At 39.5% G+C, this 21,610-nt stretch overlaps 1 protein-coding gene across 1 annotated transcript in view; it reads left to right on the forward strand.

The window, feature by feature from the left end:
* The window catches only part of rngtt (RNA guanylyltransferase and 5'-phosphatase), a 119,340-nt gene that overhangs the window by 37,096 nt on the left and 60,634 nt on the right, over positions 1-21,610 (forward strand). Inside the window, exons 10-11 of the mRNA XM_042503191.1 lie at positions 3,972-4,043; positions 16,584-16,748. Coding sequence (XP_042359125.1) covers positions 3,972-4,043; positions 16,584-16,748 — 237 coding nt within the window. The remainder of the gene's footprint in view (positions 1-3,971; positions 4,044-16,583; positions 16,749-21,610) is intronic.

A 21,610-nucleotide genomic window follows, 5' to 3' on the forward strand; every position in this document is an offset into this window, starting at 1 on the left:
TGGAAAAAATATATTCCAGGCCTGGAAATTGTTTAGACTATATATATGTTTTAGAAACTTTGTGAATATACATTGCTTTGGCCAGACTTTAATAGTATGTTTATGAAAATTTCGAAACGTGTAATGTTAAGCAGAACACAAACAACAGTGTGTTTCACATCACTAGCATTGCGTGGTGCACAAAGACCAGACCGGCACTGCATCATTGCCAAGGCTACACTCCCTCTTTTTGGGTAAAGATACACGCTGTCACATCAGGAAAGAATAGGAAAATGGTAAAAAGCTGTTTTGCAGAAGGCACATAAGATTTTTGAATATTCACTGTTAGTGTCGTAAATGACAAAAAAATGCTGGTGACAGGGACATGACAATGATCAACCTTTATTGAGTTTTCAGAGTGCTTAGGTGCAAAGCAACAGTATGTGCCAGTCTGATCTGTTGAAACGCACAGCGCTAGTGTTTTTCCCTTTCTCAAACACCTGAGAAGCTCATGCTTATCTTTGTTTTGCTGTAGCGATATATAGAAAATGTGAAGTTGATGTCACGCTGTCTTAAATTTTTTCATGCAAATACATGGGAAAAACAAAATGAAGTACTCAGGTTTTTGTGATCATTAAATAATGAACATTAGATTAAATAAACCTTGAGTAGGCAAATATGTAAATAATAGATGCTAGCTTGTGTTTTTGCTTCTTGAAAATCCCATGTATGTTTCTTCCTTGGCTGGAGTTGCATGTCCCGTCCATCTCTAACCTTGTCACACTCCCGTCCTGTCCCCGCCACTCAGTCTTGCAGATAATTGACATCAGTTGCTCAACCTTAGGTGAAAAATAGGCGTGTTTCAGTCTGAGGGTCGAACATGTCAAACACGGCCGACAGGAAAACAATCATCCATGCCTCGGAAAAATCACTAATGAAATATTTTACAGTTATCTGTCACTGTTGTCTCTCTGTGCCACTCTGTGTTGTAGTGTAACACCAAGCAGTGCGCTCCCTGGGGTGGCGGCGAGGGTCGCTGACTCATCCTCGCTCTGTCATACCAGGCTCAGCCTTTTATTGGCATACTTATGCGGTTTAGGTCACACAGGCCCCCAGTAGCAGGTGCACATGTATGAATCATTACCACAATCTCTAACAGAAAACACAGACAAGGAAATTGCTGCCTGATCATGTCATCAGCCGAGATTTCATCCTAAATGTCTCGCTGTGTTTCGTGTTTGATATTTTAGTACAGGAGATGACGGATACGTCGCCTGTGATTGTTTGTGTTTTGCTCCCGGTCTTGTTTTTTCAGAGTTTAGTAATTTTATGTAAAATAGGTGCGTGTACTTCCTCTTGGCTTAACAGTTGCTGATTGATGCGGTGAATTTAGTTTCCTCACTCAGGCAGGACATGTAATTGCGGTGCATTAGTGTTGCTTTGAAGGAGCGGTGCGGATGTGTGTTTAGATTGCTACAAGGTTTGTTTTGACTTTGTTTATTCATCTGTTGATGCTTCTGGCTCTCAGTTCGGAGAGGCTGTGTTTGGCTGTTTACAGTGAGCCCTGTAGAAGCGCAGCTGTGTTGTCTGATATGTTTCATCTTTAGCCCAAAGGCACTGGTCTTTGTCTTGACGCGCTGTTTTTGTGCTACAGTTTTTAATGAGCTTTACATCAACCCGACTTGCAATATTGGATGACTGTGTGGTGTAGATTGAATTCCTGGCGGTTTTCCTTTGGTCACATTAATGTATTCATCCGCTGCTGTCCGTGCTATGGTTCAGTACACCTGATGCATAATGATGGCAGCCTCCCGGAATGACATCATTGCTTCTCTCCGACCCCTCCTGCAGTGATCTGTATGCCCACCGTTCACTCCTCTTTCCGCTCCACCAGTCTGGCTTTGGTAATTTCCAGTTGATGTTTGGTCTTTTGTCCTGCCCAATGAAGTAAAATGATGTCAGCCAGTAGGGATGCACATCTAAAATAATAATTTTGATTGAATATTGTTAATTCTACCACAATATGAATATTTTAGAATCTAAATTCCAAAATGTAAGTAATCAAGTGGCACCGACCTTTACCAGTGAAGATAATGTCAAAGTGTCTTCACCACCAGCTTCTAGATGTTGTGTTCACAATCTGCTACTGTATTGAGAGCATGGATGGGAATTTGCACTGGCCAAATACAGGTGAAACTGGTGGCAGTTGAGTGTGATCAACCTACCAACCACCACTGCGGGTAAACAAAGGGAGCAAATGACTGAATCGCCACATTCAAAGGAGCGATAGAATCGGTTTAGCCTTCGGTTAATATTATGACAGTACTTTATTTAACTTTATTACAACAGGATTTTATAAAACTTTGTTATAAATATATTTTTTTTATTTTACAGTAACAGTAACTCATTTAATAATTTTTATTTTAGTACTTTTTAGTTTATACAGCTGATTGAAAATAGGCATTCCATGGTTTCTAAAGGGTTTCTGTGGGGCCACGATGCTCGTGTGAGTCCACGTGATGCAGATTTTGCCCAACTCTGCTAACCTCCACATGAAGCTCAGACTAAAAGGCTGCACATTGTCGTAACACTAAAGTAACACCTGACCTTAACCCTGGCTTTGCCTTTACATCCATTTTCTGGCATTATATTCAATTTACCACAGGTAAGGAGCTGTCATCAAGTCTTTTCATCCAGCTATACTGAAAACACAACAGAGCTGCTTAGTGCAGCTTTAAAATACCAAATTGAGTCAAGTAGTAGTAATAGTAGTAGTAGTAGTAGTAGTAGTAGTGTGTATGTAATAATAAATGAAAGTTCCCAGTTAGAAAACCTGATAATTCTTCTGCTCAACAGGGCTAGAGCTAATCAACATGCAGCGCAGACAAAACATCAGCAGCTTAACTGTTATGTCCACACCTGCCCTGTTGATAGACGTGCTGGTCTGGGGCCACGTTGTGAAGTAAATTACATGAAAACGGCACTTTAATCAGTGTACTCGTCTGGCTTGACCACTACAGCAGAGTCCCTGGAGCTCATATATAGCTCATAAAAACAGGTTGATCTGGCAGGATATTCATAAAAGAGGGCTGCATCTCATGACTACATCCTTCTTTCTTAAATGTGAGTATATCAATCCTCATTTTTGCTCATTTCTATCACGTAACCATGATTATACCTTGTTTGTTAATTTGGGTCAAAATGGTTGTCAGAGTATTTCCGGCCCCAAATATAAAGGTTTTGTTTAATTGACTTCCTGTTACCCCTTCACCTGTCAGTTACAGCAGCAGAGCACAGTTCATCCCCTGAATATTTTATGAGGGAAAAAGGGAATAAATATGGTTCTCTAAATGTGCTGCTTCATTCTTAAATTTATACCAGGTAAAGCAACCAAGTTTGCGACCCTACTTTCGCTTACACTACTTCAGCATCAGTTGGTGACGTCTGCATCTCTCATCGCTTTCTGTCACCACATCGCCTGGTTGTATAACAGTTCTTTGAAAACTCGTCATGTGTCTGCTGGTTGTCCTGCACCACCGCTGCACCTGACTCTCAACTTGAGAGTCTTGCATAATGGATGTGCATTGCTATTTCTGCTTCATGTCCTTCTTCACCAGAACCCACCACACACACACACACACACACACACACACACACACGCACGCACACACACACACACACACACACACACACACACACACACACACACCCCCACAACCACGCACACACACACACCCCCCTCCCCAACTCCCTGCTATCCCTCTCATTGCTGCAGGCATCTCCCTTCCTGAACATGCATCCGCTTGAGAGCGTTCACCCCCTGGTGTCCCACTGTTTTCATCCTCCTTAACTACTCTCAAAGAGGAACCATGCAATACTAAGACTGCATAAACTAGGGACTTTTCTTTGTTTTTTGTTTTTTTCATCTTTTTCACTCAGTCATATATATTCACCTCAGTAACAACATTTGCCTCTTCTCTTTATCTCTGCAGGAGATGATCATCGACAAAGTGAACGGTCAGCCTGTTCCCCGCTATTTGATATACGACATCATCAAATTCAATGTGAGTAGCCGAGCCACTTGAGAATGTGTTGTTTTTCCTTTGACCTATCACTCCCGAAAAGCTGCCAGATCAAGAGGTCAGACAGAATAAACAGCCGGAACACTGAAAGCACGCCATTAACACTGTGGTCTAGCAGCGGCTCTTTCTGCCCTCCTTTTTATTTACTGTTAACAAGCATCTGGGTCTGCGGAGGAAATAGCAATTTCTGTGGTCCATCAGTAGTAGCTAAAATACATAATCAGAGCAAGGTGTGGGCTGTATGTCAGGAGAAGGCACTGACATGGAGTGGGATTTGCTTGTCCTGAAGTCTAAAAAATTGAATTCCCGGTTGGGTTCCTTCAAGGCTCTGGTACAGCAGGCAGCAGAGCCGTGTTCATCCAGGCACTGCAGTATTTGCACAGGCATGACGGCGCTTTGTCAGTCTGCATGCTGGAGGGAAGCGCATAGCTCTGCTTGACCCCCACAGCCTGTCACGCACTGTGCGTAACAACACCCTGACCTCAGCCACAACGCTGGGGCTGACCTGCATCTGACCCAAACTGAATATTTATAAGCTAGGCTTTTGTGCTTTTATCACTCAAATTGGTTGTGCTGAGCTCCACTGACCTGTGCTTTTGATAATGACTTTGAATAAAAATGTAGTCAAACAATAATTTGAACTCTTTTAACAACATTATGAAACTTTTTTCAGTTGAAATAACAGCTACAAATCATTTTGATGGTACAGTGACTTGTAATTGTAAGAATGACGCCTCTTTCATTCCCACTTTCCTCCAAACTAGATGCCTGCTCTTGCCAAGCAGCATTGTCTAGGGTTGAAAAATTAAGCCAATGCCGAAGTGCCATTCGAGGCGGGCATCAAAAGCGAAGGTCCCCTAACGCTAATTTGACATCGATGACAACTTTACAGGAGGTGACTTTTTTTTATGGCTGACCAGTTCACTTTTTATTGATGTTACGCATATTTAAAGGCAAGACAGCCTGAGTGACAAGCTGTCTGCAAGGTTTTCACTACAGCCTGCGAGTCAGCTCCACCATCACTCGTCCACAGCATCACCCTTTTGTTCAATTTTGTGAATTCTGGCTCCAATAAACCAGCATGATGATGGCCAAAATGCCAAACTCAGGACTCAAAACCATTGGGTGACATCACAATTGCTATGTCCATTTTTATGCAGTCTATGGCTCTTGCAATATGTAACTTTGGTGAGTGCATCAGATCAGTGCGTAATACTTTGGTTAGCTGGTTACAACTGGTTAGCTTAGCTGTTTGGCACAGCTTTGAGTTTTGTCTCCTCACTGTTTCATCAGTATGTGTGTGATTCTGATGATTTATTTTGATGCCATCTATGTTGACATTTTAAAATAGAGATTTAAAAAGTAAAAGAAGAAGGAACTTGTTCGATATTCTAAGTACAGACATCATGGCAGAGGTGAAGGCATTGAAAAGGATGTTGACGGAGGAAGCAAATAACAGAAAAGAGAGAGTGACCAAGCCGGAGGAAGGGCAAGATTAAACTCACAAGAAAATCAATGCAGGGTTGTTAACTGTTTTGATGTAAACTCTAGTGACCTGTCTCACAGCTAACAGAGACGGATCACTAAAACAGATTTTTGTTGTGTTAACTAGGAAGGCTATTGGAGCGTGTGTACCTTTCGGATATTTCTAGCACACTTTAGTCAGAGACGATACAGCTAAAAATAAATGAACGATCTATATTTTCCAAGAGTGCTCCTAATTAACACTGCATCTCCATAAATCTATTCATGGCAGTGAGTGATTTAGTTGTGGCAGCCCGCCACAAATAAATGAATGTGTGGGAATGTTCAGCAAAGCCCCTTTTGCACAGGGCTAGTATCACCTGGGGACCTCTTGTAATTTGTAATTGTGCCTTTTTCCCGCCTCTTGAAAATGATGGAGGCTGTGTTGGCAACTTTAAATGAAAGTTTTGACAGCATTGTTGGCGCAGGAGGTTCCTCTTACTAAACAGCTTGGAGAGCCATTCACAGAACGAGCAAGCTCAAATCCATCAGAGGAGCAAAACCTCAAAGGATGATGAGATGGATGACATTAAACAATATGCTGCAAAATCCATTTGTTTTACCAGACATTAAAAAAATAATTTGAGAAAGGAGGATGACACTGTATTTTACTTCTAGTGTTTGTGTTGTGTGAAGTGGAGTTACAAATCATTGTGTTCATCATATTATGTCGATATTATCAATTAATGTGAGAAAAATACACACACAAAGCAGACATGGGGAGATGATTTCTAAATCACACAAAGTTCCCTGTTAATTCTGTTACCGTCCCAATTGTAGTCCTGCTATGGAGTCATATATGTGTAATATGTTGTAATATTACACTACCCTGTCAGTCAACATGGATTCTTTGCCTTCTGATGTCATATTTGCTGGTTTCAAATTCTTCAGCTTGTCAACAAATTGCACGTCTACAGCTGTTCATGAGACTTTGTGGTACAGGAATACTGCAGATAAGGTTACAGCCCATGTAGAAATCTTTTATAAATAACATTAGTAGTAATTTACTCTCTGTTCTCGGATTGCCATTGTATTCCCGTCAGCCATGAGGCAGATCACTACAGCTTAGATCTTATCAGTTTGCAACCCTGCAGGTGCCATCTGTATTCAAGACAGGGGTGTACCACTCAGAAACTGAAAGATAGGTGTGCCAAATTGCAAAAATAATGTACATTTTTTTGCATAATGTAGCTTTTGTCAGATACATTGTCAGATTCAATGTATTGGGTTGAAGTGAACTAGGTGATCACTCAGTATGTTTAGATGCACAGTTAAGTTGAGCTACGGTTATAGCTCGATTAGGCTCGATTTAATTGGACTACTGGCGTCATTCCAGTATACAAGCACCAGGGGCGAATCGATTTATTCACGGAAGTACGTCTGATTCCGCCACGGATGGAAGCAATATGTCCCCTTTCAGCTAGTTTCTATAGAGTGAATCAGAGTCACCACTGTTAATTTACAATAACTTTGGGGTAGAAAACAGCTGTGTTGTTTTGAACAGCACAGGGCAAACTCTGCCTCGATTTGTTTTGTTTTAAACCACCTAAAAAAAGGCCCAACTAAAAGGTTAATATCAGTTTAAGTATACGCTATATTTAGAATATTTTCACCACTTTTCTGTTCCTTAGCGACGGGAATTTGAAGCCGTTATATCAAGATTATCTGATTCACTCAGACAATGAGTCATTTTACTCCACCAAACGGTGGAGTTGCTGGTTCACTGCTGCCACGATCAGTTATTATGTATTGTAAAATATAGTACAAACTTAAACGGATATTGATTTTTTTTAGGGGGTTAAAATATGTTTTGCTGCAGTGCTGAACACAGCAGTACGCTGCTTTATTTCCCTGCTGGTGTTGAAGGCTGTTTACCCGTCGATATGTGTTAACCCCACCCAAACTGATCCAAACCCTCTCAGGGGCTGCACTTTACTCATCAGAGGAGTGGGATGGTTGGGGTGTGACTTTTTTTTTATTTAAAAAATATATAAAATACTACCATTTAAAGTTAAATGTCCGTCACCTAGGCCATGATTAAAAACAAGTCTCTCCTCAGTTCATTTTTATATCACAAACAGCCCCTATCCCCAACCATCGAGAGAGGACGCCACTGTGACTAGGAGCACGTGCAGAATACCCAGGCCAGTTCAGGTCCAGTTGAGGTGTACACATGACAACTTGAATTTCCAGTTGCATTGTTAAGATGTAGAAGTCCAACTTTGAGAAACTAAATTCAGCATGATTTCAGCCTGACTAATTTTTTTATATGTATTTTAAAAGTTCAGTTGTAGTTGGACTAACACAATAATTCACAATAATTCGACTTTTTCTTGCACAGCGTGAATGTACTGAGTCTTTTACTGGCATTATAGTTGGGCAGCAGTAATTGCCTTGGAGTATCTGTACATGTAATATTAGCTTTTATATATTTGTAATAGCATGTTTCTCCTGTTTATTTTGACTTGGCCATTTATCTTGAGAACAGCCTCAGGACAGCATTAAAGGGCTGTTAATTGCTAACACTTTTCAGAACTGTAAATTAATTCATCCCTTCAACCGATCGGCGTGCTGCTAATGGCAGACAAGCAGGCACAGAGACAAATGAGCCTACAGTTTGCCCTTAGCAAGCCTCCGCTGTCATACTTACTTACTTGATGAATACCTCGGGATCAAGAAGGGGAGGAGGGGGTTACTTCGGCCATTATGTTTGTCTGTCACCTCCTTTTCTCCTTCGATCTGGAGGATCTCACAAGGAAGCAGCTCAGTAAAGGCTTCAGTGATGAGGGGAACGTCTTGGTAAGATGGTGCAGAGGTTAGCAGCGCCACATGACTCCCCCCCACAAGCCATCAGTAAAGCGCTGTTGTATTGATCCTAGCTGGCCATTATTAGCCTACTCCATTATCTGTCTTGGGCTGCTCCTTGGCTTCGAGACTCCATCCTGAGACCGAGGATGGAAATGCAGCAGGAGGCAGAACACACCACCTGCCAGGCCCGTGTCACGTTGTGCCACCTTACTGATTTGGAAAGATAGGTGAAGCACAGTGCTGGGATTCTTTTGATTAGAGTGGGATGAGAAGTGTGTGTCCTCTTTGCAGTGATGGGTGATTTGGAGATGAAGGGTCGGAGTTTACCAAGTTCTGTGAATTTTGATGACAATAAAGGAGTGTCAGCATATAAGCTGATGCTCATGTTAGAGCAGTTGATATTCTTGGTCATCCTATAAAGTGTAATTATGTTGAGAGTGTTGATGTGTACAGCACCTCTCCCACCATCCAACTGTCTGACCCCGACCATCACCCTGAGACATGGAGTGAATTTTATATTTCTGCTCTCGCTGCAAAGTATAAAAGGATTTTTTTTTGTCTTCCTAGAAACATGTGGCTGCTTGTCAGTCACTGTCAGCTCACCCACTGTGGGGGAACTGACAAGATGCGATAAAACAATTACTTATATGTCCTTAATTTTGATGTTGCTTTAGAAAGGCTTTATCTTCAAATAAAACTGTGGAGGTTTTTGCTTGACATCAACCGTCTATGTCCTGACACTTTGATTGACCTCGTGATGTTTCATCTTGCCAAAAATAATCTTGCTTTAGGTGCAAAATTAGACAAGATAATTGTCTCAATCAGATGAACGTCTAAGCAGAAGGGAGTGCTTGGAGTGTGGAGTGTTTTAGTGACTTCAGCTCCATTTACTTCTGCTTGAGAAGTTTTGTCTGCAGGTACAGTCTGTAGCTCTGCAGAGCTCTTCACCCTAAGAATAGTCCCCCGGGCTGCATCATGCCTTTTCAAAATGCGGCAGCATCACTCTGATAACCCGCTGTAGATACACAGCACTGGTGCTCTGGTTTTATTGGTCTCTAGCTAGTATTATCCACTAGCAACTAACAATGGATTAATGGTAAACCTCAGCTGCTTTAATTTGCTCATAAATCACAAAATGTCCAAGCCACTTTGCTGGTCTTTTAGCTGCATTTTGCTTGTGAGATCCATGACACAATGTCATTGATCTCTACCTCCATTCCCATCTTGAGCACACGGTATAACATCTGGACTTTGATTAGGGAAAGAAGGTAGTTATTGTGGGGATAATTGTACTGAAATGTAGCTGAGGAACAGCTATCCTCCCGTTTTAAATGTGGTGAATAGGTCTGTAATAGTGCTGTGTTTTTGATATTTGTTGTTGTATTGCTATAGTTGTCTCTTTATTAATTTGCTGTGGTTCAAAATAAATTTCTGATAGGACAAATACGTAAATGAATGAATAGTGATCTACTTTCCTACCAAGCAACCAACCAATTCAGAACCCAATGAACCCAGAATCCATCCACTCACCCAAGCAAGCACCCAAGTAAGCAACCAACCCCCCAACCAATCAACTCAAACAACCAACAAACCCAGAACTCACGAACCCAACCAACCCAGAACCTGCCTACCAGGCCAAGCAACCAACCAACCAGTTGAGAATTCTGTTGTAGAAAACATTAAAAACAAGAGTTTTACCTCTCTCCACAAATTATCTTGCAACCCCTGAAACCCTGCTGACAGCTAATTGCTTTGTGTAAAATGCATATTCAATGCTGTTTTTGAACTCATTCTAAGACATAAGCCCCACTGGGCATTAAAGTAACTCATAAAACAGCAGGAACAGAAGGCTTCAGGTGCTCTTCTAAAACATAGACCATCGTCCTAAATTGTTGCCAGTCTACTCTCGTAGACACAAATAAAGTCTCTTCCAAAGCCACAGATAAGATATTTAAGACCAAAGCTGATCAGAATGATGGTGGAAAATTATGGAATGGGGCCTGTGTCTAAGGTCTAGCTCAAATCTACTAACTTTATTATGGATTTGGATTTAAAACTTAAGTATTTTAAGTGAAAACCTGCATTCTGTCTTTGAAGCAGCCCTAATGCTGAAAACACACCCAGCAATGGCAAAGTGAGACTCATTGCAATAATTACATTTTGCTGCTGCTCTGAGTTGTGTTCATGTGTTTCAGGTGGAAAGGAATTCATTGTGACACAGGTCAGCATGTCAAAGAGTTACAGGACTCTGTTTACTGATTGGCTGCGGGTATTTTCTGGCTGCAATCCGCTGCCAAAAGTTAAACTATCCCCAATGTTCACTTTTACCGCACATCGCTGCAAAATCCAATGACCAAAGCTCTCTAAAGCCATTGCTTGGCAGCTCGATGAAGGTCGCACTTCGCTGCTGCTTGGCATTTTCAGGGCTAATGTTTGTAATGACAAATTTCTCTGGCTGCTCAACAGTACAAGAAATAAAGAAAGGAAATCATAGTTTGAATGAGATGTCCTCTCACAAAAATAACATAACCAGTACATCAGCAATAACAAATGCCAACTGGAACAAAGTTTTCTCCAAATAAATCATATTTAAAAATGCCTCAAGATACTGCTTGTGCATTGGGTTGGGCTTTGTGATGCAGACAGATACAGTATGTGGTAATAAACAATTTTAGGCCAAAACAGCCTAAAAGCTTCTGTTTTGTTATAAATATCCCAAGGGAAGCTGCACATTAAGCTTCTCTCGAGTGGCCCAAACACTGATTTTGTCACCTGCTTATAATGCCATTTATTCCGAATTATCCCAGACAGTTGTGCAGCTTTTAACAGTATTCCCAGCACTGTCATATTTTTTTTTTGGCTGTATTCTTGAGGGCATCATTAGGCTCTCCATCCTCATGCTGAAGACAGCTTTATTTCTGATTCTGCAGCTCTCTGGTGTTTAACATTTAATGAGTGTGTATATATATATATAGATTCTTTATGCACTTAGTTCAGTTTATCCATAAAGTGGGGTTATGTAACGCACTGAATTGTATGTTTGACTTCAGTACAATTTTTGACTCTTGCAGATTCACGTTCCATAATATGTTTAATATTTTAAGAATCCTCAGAAACTATACTGTTTATAGTCTCAGTTTCGTATTTTTTTTTATTATTGGAGACAAGTAGGATATGTATTTGTGTTTTAAACTGACTGATGTTTTTAGGACTGCAACTAATAGTTTTGCAGGTTACTTTCCTTATTAATTGTTTTGCTCTGGAAAGAATTGTCTAAAGTGGCCGCGATCAGCTTGGGCAGTGACACAGTCTCTTTGCAGAGGTCTGAACTCTACTGGGAGCACTTTTCTGGTTGACAAATTGTTTCAGCTGTAAAAAATAACCTTTACCATGCATGTCTAGTGTTTGGAGGCTATAAAGGAAGGGGTGTCCTCATGGGGTCTGCACTATCAGCATCAGATCAGATAAAGGCTTTTCTTTATAAACTGGTATCAGCTATATCAGGCCTGATCCATCACTGTCGCTTGTCAAAAATGTTGCTTTTTGCTCCTTTTGAAACATAATCCCATCTCACCCCCACAGTGATTACAGTAAGTCAAAGTAGAGACGCACAGACTGATAAATGGCAGCCATAGATACACGATACCGTCTAGAGCCATAGCAGAAAAAAATATAGATTTCACTGATATGATCGATCTGTCTTCCCACAAATGTCAGATTAACAAGATTTTTATCAGCTGTGTTTTCCTGGAAAGGCGTGGACGGCACATGCCTTGAATCATCCACACTTACATCTTGTACTGTCCCGATGACACAGCTGACAGATGGTGCAGAATGTGTGGGACATCATACCAGCTGTTGCTCCAGGAGAATGGAGTGTGGTTTTAGCAGAAACACTAAAAAAGAAAAATAAGTACTGAAAGTGATGCCTAAATTAGAGTTTCTAAAAGTTTTAATTTGCCTTTAACCTTATTTGCAGTTGTCACATAGTCTTTAGAGAGTTGTTCAGTATGGCATACCGCTTCATTGCCATGTTGTTATGGCTTATGTGTTGGCTGCATGGGCATCTGAATGGATGATCAGGCCACCTGACAAATACAAGTCCAATATCTATTCTACTTTTACTTGTTCTGGATCAACAACTTCCTTAGGTGATTTAATAATTAATTTGACTGCTGCAACAAATTATTTTCATTTTTCAATTAACATGCTGATTGTTTTCTTGACTAATTAAAGTAATTGTTGGGTCCAGAAAATGGTGAAGATAATCGCCCATCCAAAGTCTCAGTGCCTAAGCGAACATCTTGAAGTTGGTTTTTTTTTGTTTGTTTTTTAATTCCAAGACACTCAATTTAGAGTTAGTAACTTGCTCAGAGTGCATTGAAAGTGAACTAACATTAGCTCAGCACAAACCGTGTCGACCATCACTTGCTGTTGTCTCCTTTATAGAAGGCCAGCCTATCAATTCATCTGATTGGACAAAGGGAAAAAATGCCAGTGACTTTGGGCGCTTTTTTGCTCTGAGTTGTGTTCAGGGTACTGTTTCAAAAATGTGAAGTATTTAGAGCAGAAAAACACAAGGCACTAAGCAACACAAAAGCAGCAAGTAAAACGATGAACTCGATGAACTTAGAGTAATTTAAATTTATTCCTGAACTGTTTCATATTTTTAAAGGCTTGTGATTAGAGCAAACTAGATTTTTGTTTGTATTTTTAAGACATGAGTGTAATTCAAAACTGAGTAAAATATTTGTATGAGAAGCAAAATTCTCACTATTCACACCATCGAATGGCTGTTTTTTCTCACACATTCTAGTATCACTTCACAGAGCAGGCACAGCCGTGTTGGAGAGTAATTGGCTGAAGATATGTTTCATCGTTCATAAGGCTTTACATTGTACTTGCTTACGTAAGACTGCATACTGAGAATTCTCTGATCTTCCTTTCTGTTTTGCTGAACATGTGCATGACTCGCGGGACAGAACAGGCTACTAATTGTATCTAATCTTAAGTAATCATTAGCCATCCACCTCCTCATCCACTTTGGAAAAAAATCTTTTTCCTCCCCCCTGTGGTCCAATAATTTCTATAGAGCTTTTGAGAAGAGAAGTGGCTTTTACCAGACAGTAAGAGAGCAGAATACAAATGCCCCCAAGTCACACCTTCCCGCTCAGTGCCTCTCGATATAGATCAGGAAATATTGATCCATAACCCACAAGTGTAGGAATGATAAAGGTGTAATGTGTCACTGTATATTTTCTATTTTTATGTTACTGAAAGATTTTCTTGAAAGGGTAAAAACAGCACATAATATCGATTGGGAAGCCGCTTAATGCAGAAAGCTAAATTTTCAAGAAAATCCAACTTTGAGGAAGAGTTTAAAGTAGAGCTTCATCACTTAGTCGATTATTGATTATTTCATCAAAGGGAAATTTATCTGCCACTATTTTCATAATTAAATCAATTATCCAATACATTTGCTGGTTCCAGCGTCTTGTATGTGAGGATTTGGTGCTTTTGTCTGTCTTCCATGACAGTAAAGTAAATATCTTTGGGTTTTGTTCTGTTGGTTGTGCAGAACAAGACATCTGAAGATATCACCTTGGTCTGATAGAAATTATGACAGGCTTTTTTCACTATTTAAAGGCAGTTTATAGACGAAAGGCTATATCAAGAAAGCAATTTTGCAATTAATGGATAATTAATATAAGTAAGTAATCTCTAGTTGAGGCCATTAGGGATGGACATGAGTACTGGACCACTTGATTTGGTGTTTAGTATTTGTTAACATATAGACTAATTACTTTTTTTCATCCTCTTTTTTTTTGCTTTGTTAAAGAAATAATATAAATATACATTACAAATAATTTGGGTTGCAGTGATGTAACTGCTACCCATGAATATCTGCACAGATCCATACAGCGGACATTATAATGAACAAAAGTTCAGAGTGGTGTTTGGAAGTATTTCAGCAAAAAAAATAAATTAATGTGCAGTGCAAACTATGTAGTGTTAAACTTGTGTATTACAGCTAATCTTTGCTGTCTGTTCAATTTGGACATTATTCTTATGTTAGATTTGATTTTTTTTCTTGCAAGTACTCGAGTACAGTGTATTCATTGAATTCAAGTACTCTAATATGGAAAACATTTAAAATGCCCATCCCTAGTAGCCATATCTTACAGTGATTTACATGTAAAAGCACACATACAGCAGGTAAAAGACGAGAGAGACACTATTATAGAATAATATAACATTAGGAGAAATTTTATGGAGAGATGTGTCTTCTGATGTGATGAAATTGTAAATTATTTGCTGATGAAAAAAAATAAGCAAACAAAATCTTAATGCTTAATCAGGTCAAGATAAACTACTCTTATGTATGTTTGTTTTGTGGCAAAAACAATAAAAGGAAATGGCAGCTTGGTTGAGCTCCTTTTTTCTCTCCGATTACCTGCTAGAAATATATAATGTCAGTGTTTTTTTTCTTGTGTGCTGATAAAAGTGAGTCATTGTTTTTAAACAATTTGTCAATTGAGCAATGAAGATATGTGGTGGTAACCGTCAAGTGACTGTGCTGTATCCATGGTGGGTTTTTTTTCACAACTCCTCTGCTTCTCTATTTAACACTTTAAAGTCATGCTTGTTTAATTCGTTACTTGGCTGTTCTAATTTTCCACCCAAGCTTCTTTATTAATAACCAGGAGCAGGAACTTGTATTTTTTTTCCACCACAATCACAGCGCTCCGCCAGATGGGTTTGGAGGCACCTTTGCTCTGGCTTGGTGGCCCCGTCTGTCTGAGAGGCAGAGACAGCTCAGGTCGCTGTGCTTATCTGTGGAGAACAACTCTGTGTGGCTTGCCAATGATGGGAGGAAGCTGTTGTCATAGTGACAAAGAAAAAACGATTCCACTGTACTGTGTCCTTTTGTTGTTGACATTCCCATGAGCTCAACTGATGTCAAGGTTTTGTTGTCTTACTGTATGCACCTGCATGCTGCTCACATATGGTGTATCTATATATAATAAATGCATGGAGAGACATTGGTTTTGTGTAATGACGCTTTTACAGTAAACTTTCATGGATAACCTTCCATGAAAATGTAACATAACAGCAAATTTATTTTTTCTTGTAGCTGAAGACGTAACGTAGCTAGAGTATGTATTAATTTGTGATGTTTCATTTAAACAACCGATGTTTTTTCTCCATTTTCTCCCTGCTTTCCCTCTCCACTCATGTATGCCAGCTAGCTGAAATTATAGTTTGAATCTGAATTGTTTAAAAATGCCAGGCAAGCGGCAAGTTAATATGGGTCCCTGAAAAATCAAACTTTGTCCATGAAAATTTGTTGGAACCATGCACTTATGCTTTTGCTGCTGCCACTACTGCTGGTACTGTTTTTATTTTTGAGTGTACTATCCCACTGCACCGGTGACAGATGTTGCCAGAGGCATTATGTTTCTGGGTTGCCCGTCTCATTCTCATGAATGCGATATCTCAGGAGTGCCTTGAGGGAGTTTCTTCAAATTTGGCATAAATGTCCAAATGGACTCAAGAATAAATTGATAAGAATGTGGCGGTACAAGATTAGTGTGGCCTCACAAAACATATGTTTGGATAAAACTAAAAAATTCATACACTTATTACGACCAAATTTTCACACAAATGTCTATTAGGATACATGATGAAGTGCTGACATTTTATATTTGAGAAGTCAGAGCTCAAATTCACTATGACTTCATAATGTTTTCTGGCCATTACTCAACACCATATCTCAGGAACAGAAGGGGAGACATTTAGTCAGATGCTGAATCTGTGACACTAACCTTTGGTGTCCACTTTGAGACTGCTGACTGTATAGATCATTTGTGCTGCTGGGGGGGGGAGATGTGTGTGAAGCATCCACGTTTTGCCAAAAAATACACTTAATACCTTAAAATGCCTTCAAAATCTTCACTGAATGTTTTAAACGAGTTTGGAAAGACATGGATGTAAACTGCAATTTGACTAGTTGGCGACTGCATACAACTGCAAGGCATTATTCTAGTTTTAAGTACATTGAGGAAACCATCCAAAATTCCATTGCACCTGAATATACCAAAATAAAAATCACTCTGATTCTGATCCTTTGAAGTAAAGATTTTTTTTTTTTGGATTGTATTAATAGGTTTTTTTTTGTGTGTGTTTCAGGGACAGCCTGTTGGCCAATGTGATTTCAATATTCGGCTGGTATGCATAGAAAAGGAAATAATTTCTCCTCGGTTGGAAAAGATGAAGACTGGACAGATCGACAAAACCAAGGAGCCCTTCAGTGTCCGAAATAAACCCTTCTTTGACATTCATGCATCCAGAAAGGTAACGTGAACAAAGCCATTTTTTCACTTTTCAATACGTTTTTCTCCCCACTTCTTTCACAGATTTCACCCAGTCATAACACAAAGATATACAAATCGAGATGACCCACATTTACACTTATGTATTGCATCTATGAATGAAATTTGTGTGCCAGTAATGTCCCAGTTACCTCCCTTGGAGTTGTTTTCCAGGGCAACAGCTCTTTTCAGGGTCTTGCAAGGCAAATTGGTCCCAATTTAGCAGCGAGAGGGATTGAAAGACATCTATGTATTGGTGTCTTGTGAAAAGCCCATTTTCACCATTTCCTGATATGTATTGTGAATTAGGGTAGTCTTTCCCTGAATGTCCTTTCAGATGCCTTCTGGGGATGTAAGAGTTGACATCTGAGCTGTTGTTATATGGTTCTTGTTAGAGTTGCCACAATACCTGAATTTTAAACTTTAATAAAATACTAGAGTAAAAAACAACAGCAGTTGACACCCATTTGAATACTATGTCCAAAAAAGGAAAAAACATTCTAGGCATACAAAATAAAATAGATTTTTTAAATATTATTTTCAAAATTATTGTTATAAGCAACTTGCAAATGGTATTGGTACAGAAAAAGTCGCTGAATACATGTCCCTAGTCACATGGTCACCAGTTCGTTTTGCTTCCTGTTTTTTATCTGTGCATCCAGCAAACTATTCCTAAATTTAGGGCGAACAACTGAAAATGCTCGATCACCTTTGGTTTTTCACTGGATGCGATATGAAATATCTAAAGGAAATGACAAGTGTTCATCACTGAATTAGTGGCAGTCTGTTAGCGACTCTTCTTCAATAAAAGCAAGAGTACTTATACAGCAGGGAGAAAAGTAAAAGAAACAGCCTCAGTCAGAGGAAGCTTACTGCACCTCTGCAAACAGCTCACCTTCAACAGGTACACTGCTTTTACCTGCCTGCTGTGTGATGGAAAAAAACACACACACACACACACTCACAAAAACATTAAGGGATTTTAGCCCGCTGCTCATAAGTGTGATCATTCTAAATAAGCCGTCATCAGTTAAAGCGGGTAGCTCTGTTTTAATAGACCGAGTTATGCCAAACCAGGCAACTGATGGAAAACCCCCTACAGTGAACAGAGAGGGAACCCTTTTACAAACAATTGTTACCTGTGGTGGAACCAGTGTCTAAATGCTTTGTTCTTGGCCCCAAAAAGATCACTGCTCTTTGGATGATACCTGTGGTAGCCCAGAAACTGTCTTGGTGTTATTTGCTGTAGTGGATGTAATTGATTGGTTAAACACGTGCCTCAAGCCTTCTCTCTGATTGTCCCTGATTGCCAATGATTGCTTCTTCCTGCGTCTTTGTCTCTGTCTGTGTAAGGACACGGTAAGGCACAGACAGGTTCATGTGAAAAGATGGCAGTGGCATAAAGCAATATAATGCACTGCTTATTAAAGTCATCACTGTGTGAGCTGATGAGTACGAGAACATTTCAGAGACTTAGTTTGATGTTGCCTAGCACCCAGCATTGCTGTAATTTTTCTTTTATACCTAGAGTAAGTGGAAAATACATTTTTGATGTTAATGAAGTTACATTCTTCAGACTATTTTGATTTAGATCATATTTTTTGGTTTTCCCTGAAGTTGTCATATAATGAATAAATGATGAGGGTAGATCAGGTTATAATGCTCCGCTGTTCACAGGCTCAGGACAGCAGGGCTTTTATCCTCTGAATAGCTGTTAAGCCTTCCTCAAAGGCCTGCACTTGTGCCCTAATATCAGGTCTGTGGGAGGTCAGAGCGCGATTAATTTGATGTTTTGGCCAAGATCAGTCGTAAATCTTGGCACTGCATGTTCGCAAATGATCAAAGCGTCAGCGGAGGGGGTGAAGTTTTCGACATTTCTTGTGTTGTGGTCGCATGTCTCTGCCAACAGTGATATCCTGGTGTTTCTGTACTTTGTGTAAAACCCTCAGTGTGAATAGTTGGGTTACCTCTGGTCTAACCCTGAGCTGTCTGCTCCTCTGAGAACCTCTATGAAGGATCGCCGCCCACCCTTTGAGGGGCATGTTGATGAAGATACTCCAGGAATTAAGTCACTGGAACTGCGTCTGGTTTCTGACTGCTCTATTGTGTTGTACAGCAGCCATCTGCTCCCCATACAGTCATATCTCTGTTGTATGGAGCATTAAAAGAGGGAAACTGGAATCTGGCTCATTAATTCATAGCAGCACAACCCTCCACTTCATGGCATATCGACCAGAAATTCCTTTAGGGATATTTCAGTCACAGACTGGATTGTATGATGGCTTTTGTCTGTTACTCGGCTGCTGTTTTTCATCTCAGACACTTACACATTCATGCCGACATTTCCTACCAGTTGGGGCCATTTATTCTTTTTTGCTTCCTCCAGTTGTCCAATTATCTTACAAAGACCTCTTTTTGTATAACAGAAATTGTACATTGGGAAAACCAGATAATACATTTTGGAAATTCCCTGTTGTGTAGGTTGAATAGACTAGGCTGATTAAATAATTCTGAATTTCATGGCACTTGACAACGTGGTTGCGCCTGTTCTACAGATAATTGCATTTTGCATGTTTAGTTTTGTCCCTAGGTTGCAATGACTATTTTGAGGAGATTGACTGAACTTTCATTTGTGGATTTGTTGGCATACATTCGATGTGCACAGATGTTCACGGATGAGGAAATGCATGAAAGTTTTATCCGAATTATACTTTGGTCATATCATTATATGAAATAGCCAGTTAGTCAGTCATGTAAACTTGCTAACTTTCCATTAGTATTAGATGAGTTGACTACACAGCTAACGTTACTGTAGCTACTGTTTTTTAGCAAATTCAATCACGTTCAATTTGTAACATTACCCTAACAATCACACTGAAGCATTCTTCATGCTTGTATTGAGTGTAGTTGTAATATTATAATGTTAGGGTACTCATGTTAGGGTGGCAAAAGATGGCCGGTCGCACAGTCTTCTTCTTCTCTTTCTTCTTCTTCTGGGTAATGTTGGGTGGTAACTGGCATTTGAGGTGTCTTACCAACCCCCTCAATGGGCGTATGGGTGGTTTAATTATATGAAGGATTTATTGAACATTTATGGTACTACTGGAAGAAAATCAGATTGAGATAATTATCTTTATTGTCTTTTCCCCCAGCCCAAGTTAATAGTATTTAATTTTCATTCATTTTTATTTCTTTAATAATTAATTTACTGAACAAGATCACAGATTATACATTTATGAGGGCGTGAAGAGAAAAGATGAACAGAGACACTGACCGTGCAGTCACTTTTTATGTCAACACCACACAGGGCACAGTAATGATTTTTACTCCCTCTTGCTGCCATTAGCTTGCCCTGTAGCATTAGCTGCCGATGGCTAAAAACGTTATTAGCATTACTTGCTTGTCCCTCATCCTCAACCACATCAATCCTTTTTTCCACCTGTTAGGTTTTTTAAGCTGTTGGGATATTTAAAGAAACTTTTCAGCTTGTCAGCGGTTGGCGCAATTTCGAGTCTCGCTTAGTCTTGATACTTATAGTACCTGAAGAAAATTATGGAACTTTTACCATACATAAATAAAAATAAATCAAAGTAAAGAGTAAAGACAGCCTCACACATGAAGAGAGTCTTCTGCAGACCTGCACGACGAGTAATGGGGCACTAGTGTCAACTGTAAATTTATTTACATTTGTCATTAACTGTGAGCATTTTTAGGGGTTGGAAGCAAAATAATTTTCCTTTTAACATATATATATATATATATATATAAATTATATATTTATGACACTGTAAATTCAAACATACAAAAGAAATGCGTACAGCACTGTGTACTGTTCATATTATTTCCTTTGTTTGTTTTTATTAAAGTACTTTAAATCCTCTGCAGCAAATATCTACCCAAAGTATAAAAATCTAGTCACTGTCAGACATTTCTGATAATGTCCATCTTCAGCTCAGTATGTCAGTGTCTGCACAAACTATTCACCATTTATAAAACCCTTTTCAGCAGTTTCTGAATGTGTCCTTGTCCATAGTGTACAAAAATGGATCAATTAAGAGTCCAGACTTTTCACTATAAAATGTAAAAAAAAAACCCTCAAATTTGAATTATTTCTCAGTTTCTGCACATATAACTCTACATCCCTGAATCTGCTGCTGCACACACATTCTCCTCTCTGTCATGAGCAAGCCTTTCAGCAAGTATACTGACAGTTAACTCTTGTAAGGGCTGAACAATGTCTAATTGACATTTTTTGTAAACTGATATTGCAATTGCGATTTAGTATTTTATCCTTTAAAAAGATGTTCCCTCTGTATTATTTACTAAAAACAAGCAACAATTCATCCTAAAATATGACCAAAACAACATTGGATACAGTCAATGCATGCACTGCGCTATTTTTGTATGTCAGACGTACGTGTTACGAAGAAATGAAATGAATTGATGCATGTATAACTGTCATGACCTGACTTAAAATTGAAAAAAGAACAACAAAGCATAGCAGAACAACAGGCGCGGTTACTGATCTCCAGTCAGTCACAGTAGTGTTTTAGATAACACTAAAGTGCAAACTGACTATGGCTCTACCACTCGCCTCGTAAACATGTAGATAACCTTTCTACTTCAGCTTCAGCTCCGTGGTCAGGAAGCACGCGGCCTTCCTGCTCTGATTGCCAACTTTCTGCTCTCAGTGCATCACCCGCATCTCTCTCTCTTTCTCTCGCTCGATTACATATAAAATTCCCATCCATTTGGATTACATCGTTTTTAAATAAACATACTACTAAACTTTATGCAAAGCATTTTAATCAGTTAACTTATATGAAACAAGTAAGACTGAGATTT

Source organism: Plectropomus leopardus, chromosome 16 (assembly GCF_008729295.1).
Source record: "Plectropomus leopardus isolate mb chromosome 16, YSFRI_Pleo_2.0, whole genome shotgun sequence".
Taxonomy (NCBI): Eukaryota; Metazoa; Chordata; class Actinopteri; order Perciformes; family Serranidae; genus Plectropomus; species Plectropomus leopardus.